The sequence below is a fragment of the Cynara cardunculus genome (assembly GCF_001531365.2).
Source record: "Cynara cardunculus var. scolymus isolate 2C chromosome LG 2, CcrdV1, whole genome shotgun sequence".
In the NCBI taxonomy this organism is placed as follows: domain Eukaryota; kingdom Viridiplantae; phylum Streptophyta; class Magnoliopsida; order Asterales; family Asteraceae; genus Cynara; species Cynara cardunculus.
The window spans coordinates 11,468,873-11,473,810 of record NC_037529.1 but is presented as its reverse complement, the minus strand read 5'-3'; the positions used below and the strand labels follow the sequence as shown (position 1 = coordinate 11,473,810).

The 4,938-nt window shown below is 37.4% G+C and overlaps 1 protein-coding gene and 1 long non-coding RNA gene across 4 annotated transcripts; one reads left to right on the top strand and one right to left on the bottom strand.

The window, feature by feature from the left end:
• The first annotated feature begins 209 nt into the window (after positions 1-209).
• Positions 210-2,701, top strand: LOC112508092 (nucleolin-like). Of its 3 annotated transcripts, none has more exons than XM_025112872.1 (4): positions 210-496; positions 1,936-1,982; positions 2,060-2,213; positions 2,316-2,701. In XM_025112872.1, exons 1-4 carry the CDS (start codon positions 374-376, stop codon positions 2,493-2,495), a joined length of 504 nt encoding a protein of 167 aa, XP_024968640.1. In that variant the 5' UTR covers positions 210-373; the 3' UTR covers positions 2,496-2,701. The 3 variants fall into 3 exon arrangements, with proteins under 3 accessions (XP_024968640.1, XP_024968639.1, XP_024968638.1); XM_025112871.1 differs by having other exon boundaries at positions 2,060-2,274; positions 2,374-2,701; XM_025112870.1 differs by having other exon boundaries at positions 2,060-2,701.
• A 236-nt stretch (positions 2,702-2,937) lies between these two features.
• Positions 2,938-4,938, bottom strand: LOC112507421. Its single transcript, XR_003068527.1, has 2 exons — positions 4,391-4,938; positions 2,938-3,139 (listed from the first exon to the last, which is right to left on the bottom strand). It is a non-coding gene; the product is annotated as an uncharacterized LOC112507421 (long non-coding RNA).

Genomic DNA, 4,938 nt, shown 5'->3' with positions numbered 1-4,938 from the left:
TATTATTATAATATTAAATATGTTTTTAATGTATGATTAAAGTTGTTATTTTATTGTTCAATGGAACTATAAAATTTTGTAATTTTAATGTTTTAATGGTTATTTTGTTATTTAAAAAATAATATTAAAAATGACTTGATTTAAACATCTGGTCATGGTCAAAATTGCTCCATTTACTTATAAAAATGGAGGTCTACCCCAACAAAACCCTAGCTTCTAGATTCAACACCCTCGTCCCAAGAATCCACACCCCAACCCTAACCTATGATCCCCCTTGTTTCATCACTTTTAGCCAAATAGTCCTTTCATTTTCCTATCTGTAAAAATATTTATCAAGTGGGTCCGTCCAAGATAATTTCTTCGAATTCTGGCAATGGAAGTAGGGAAATGTTTTGCCTCTGATTTAGGGTTTTTGCAGAAGAACATGGGTTCTGAAGCTCTGGTTTTGGAGACCCTCTTGGCGTCCCACAGATCTCTTGCTTGCCTTCTCACGATGGTATATGCGTCGAATCCTTCCTTCGTCACCCTCATCTCTATCAACTATTTTTTTGACTTCTTTTTCTCACTCTAAACATCTGGTTTAATTTGCTGTTAATTTATCTGTTTCACGTAATTGGGGCTTTGTTTATTGAATTAAACGTTTTGCTGTTTATGTTTTTGGGTTTTTCATCACATATTCTGCGTAAACAATTTGTTTTTGTTAATTTTGTTCTTTTGCTAATTAGGGGTACTAAGTTATAATTAGAATATTGCTGTACGTGGGTGCGTACCAGGTATTTGATGCTTTGTTCCTTTGAGTTTGGACCCATGTTATTTGAACCTTTTGTTGCGATATCTAGCAAGTTAGGTTTTGCTTTAATTATACTTGCAGCCATGTGAAGAGGCCTTTGATTCTTTCGTGGGTGTGTTTATAGGACCTGGAAGTTGAGTTTGTAGGCCAATTGGTTCTTCATTGTGTTGGGTTTCCTTTAGTTTTTCCCTACGGTCCCTTGACGCTAAAAATCTCTAAACAAGGCACTGCTTTTAGCTTTGAAAGTCTTTTTGAGTTTGTGGAATCCCATTATATTACTCTTTAAAAGATCCCTTAGGAGAGAATGGAGGTTTCAACATTTATCGAGGAGAAATGGTTAAAGTCTACCCGATTTGGGACTCCAACAGGAAGTGCATTAGGACTTTGGTTGAAAAATCCCAATTTGTATGTTTCTCTTCTATGTGAAGCTGTTGGACCGTCCACTATCTTCCATTTTTTTCAATTAGCTGGTTTTTATGGATGGAGAGGAAGCAGGAGATGATTTTGTTTTCGCGTGCCTTTGTTTGAATGATACAAAGATCTTGTTATAATATGGACCCGTAAAACTGATATGATGCTGTGAGATATGAAGATCCACTTCAGGATTACTATGCAAACATGCATATCAAATTAACATATTGCCAACTTGAGATTGTAGTTTTAGGAGGATGAAAAGTTATTATTTTTCTGCTTGTTTGTCTGATATTTTTGGCTGATGCATTGCTTTTAGCTAAATACGACTATTATTGGTCTATGGGTGTCTTTCTATATGCATTGCAGAACTGTGGACCGGCCTCTTTAATGGCAATTTGTTGGGGTTTGGCATACAGTGTTCCTGAAACCAAATTCTCTAGTTGTTTTGCTGTAATATTTAGTTATCTACTGTGAAGCAACTAAACTTGGCTTTTGGATCCCGTTATGTTACTAACTTCTTGAATAAACTGTTTCGTTCGGCGTTGCTTGTCTTGTTACTTTCGTCCATGTGTGCATTATACCATGGTACATCCTTATTGGTTGACCTGTAGTTACATATATCTCTACTAATTTTTGTGGATATATAATACATTTACAAAAGAGCAAACTCGAACACGAATGTCTTTGTTTATGCTATATCATCCTAATGTCAGATGAGTGTGTACTGGCAGGCAGGATTTCTGCTCAAGGACACAGATACATTGGGAAATAGTCAAAGGTAGCACACTCTTCTCTGTTTTTGGTTAGAACATTTGGGGTAGTTAAAACTGTACTTTAACAATGGAAAATTTGCAGGTTTCCTTTTGCTGAGCTTCACAAGAGGGAGAAAACTGAAGCTGAAGAGAAAGATGGTAGTGACACAGAGGATGATGATGAAGATGAGGATGCAGAGGAGGCAGATGATGATGATGCTGCAGACGAAGATTTCTCAGGTGATGAGGGAGGAGATGACGATGATGATGATGAGGAAGGAGACCCTGATGAGGATCCAGCAGCAAATGGTAACCAAGGCAGTGATGATGACGACGACGATGATGATGAACAAGATAACGATGATGATGATGAGGAAGGAGACCCTGATGAGGATCCAGCAGCAAATGGTAACCAAGGCAGTGATGATGACGACGACGATGATGATGAACAAGATAACGATGATGATGATGAGGACGACGAAGAAGAGGAGGAAGATGAGGATGAAGAGGAACAACCACCTGCTAAGAAGAGAAAGTAGAGTAATGGTAGTTTGTTAGACTGGATGTTCCATTATCTATCAAGTATGTTGTAGGGAGAGGAAACATCATTTTGGATTCAACTTGTGCCTTTTGGGAGCATCAAAATCTGTTAGAATGGTGATATGTGTTTTTGTATTGTGCTAAAGATTGGTATTATGCATATATTCCATTTTCTGGGATGAATAATTTGTTTACTTTGCTGAAATCTGCTTGTTTTCAAGTTGTATGGTATTTTGTCCAAACCACTGCCTGTCTTCTGGATATCCCTTCATCTTCAAGGTAAGAATGATATGATGTTTAGAAATAGAAGAGACCTAAAAGGAATGATTTGGGTGCATTTGGTACGCGACAAAAACTTGTTATGCGTACCAAACAATGTAACTTCAAAGATGAAGTAGTTACAAAAAAGAATAGCTGAAAACTGCTGGACAAACATTGAAGAATACCAACATCTTTATGGATTATGAAAGCATACTCAATCTTTTATTATTGGATAGCATCCTACAAGAACATAAAACTAAAAGATTATGATCAACACATATATGCCATACAAGAATGGATTAAATTTTACAACTCAAAGGCTGATGTTGCTCCCTCCCAAATTGCCATTTACATTACTTCATTGCTGCATCCCTCATAATTCCTAAAACAAAAAATGCACAAGAATTACAAGCAGTTTTGGAGGAGGTTGCAATTTACAAACACAAACATTATGTGCATGTTGGATATGTAGTCTCGGTTTGCTATAGGAATTTGACATTTGACGAACAATAAACATGGTTCTTCATCATCTTTAGAGATAAACCAAATCAAACAGAGGCAGTATATCACACAGAGGTAGGGTTTTGGGCATACAGAACTTGACGTCATTTTGCAAGTTTGTCATCAAACTTTTTGGTAATACAAAACTCCATAAAACCATTGCCATTTCATCTCCCCGCTCTCATTGTGAAACGAATCATATAAAACCAATCACAGTTGCAAGCATTTGCAATAAGGGAAACAAACCCTATGGGTTGAAGGCGTAGGCTGTAATTCATCAAATATTACATGCTTGTAGATCCCTGAGAACATATGGTAAACCTACAAGTTCATGCAAGTCTGAAGATACAATTCATGATATGTGAAACATGGCTGCAACTTATATAAATTTACTCAGTAAAAGGCAAATAGATCAACTAACAAATGAGATCAAAATTACCGCAAATTCATTCCAAGAATTAGGTGATAAACCTCCTACTTTCTTGTGCAGAGGTAGATTAATGTTGAATCACAACAGAACAAGCCTTCATCAACAAATATTTGGTACTGATAATGGAAATGGGAGTAGGAATGGTAATGGGTAATCTCATTGCATTGATACTGGAGAAAGGTTGTTGCAAACCAACGACGTTTTTATATATAGGTTTGGGAGGTAAAATTCACTGCCATTTATGGAGCAATGGTTCATTACCCACTACTCTATAACGAGTCGTCCCATTATACCTCAGCTATCTTTAATCATTGGCATCCTCATTTGCCACTGTGAGAACATGTGGAACCCCTTCAATTACTCTCCAAAAAGTTTTTGAAAAGAAAAAGAGGTTCCAATATACATCGAGAAGAAGTGGTGCAACTACAATCTAATACCCCCAACCAAGCACCACTTACTTTTGTTAACTTCACATATCAAATACCAAGGTTCTAAATGGCTTGAGACATGACGGTGAAGCCAAACCTCAAGCCTTAGGAGCCACTACGTTTTTCAATGCATGACTTACAACAACAAATCACTATCATATATAAAATTATACATAAACATGTGTTTTATATTATTACTAATGATATTAAAACACACAATTACTTGATCATACATAACAAAATAAATTGATTGAACCCATAAAATTTCACTTACTAGTTACTAGGTATGACTGCAAATTGCATATTTTGAAGCCATGAAACAGGAACAAGCAGTTCCATTCCCTTTCAAGAACTCCTCAAGCCGTTCTTTACCTTTCCCAGGCTCGCTACTCTCACACCTAATATCTTACAGCATCCCAAATTCAAATCTTGATTCATTCCCACTCTTAAACCCATAAAAAAAAAACTCAAACCCTAACCCTAGACCGCAATCGTCATTGAGTTTCCCCAAAAGTCGCCTTTTACTCTTTTCCCAATGCTTGATGATTCCACCAAAAACAGTAATCACTACCCTCAAACACAAACCTTAACCGGGTGATAATTAAGAGGAGAGGCCAATCCGATGTGATTTGGAAGAGGTGGTGGTAGAGGATTGGTTGAAGTGGTGAAGAAGCGAGGTGGCGCCGGTGGGTTGGGAGGTGGAGGTGGAGGTGGAGGTGGAGGTGGCGGCGGCACGCTTGCGGGCTTCTTCGAGTTCTTCTTTGTCTTCGATTTTAACTTCGATCTTGCTTGGTTTTCTTCTCAGCATCTTTGGGCTTTGGA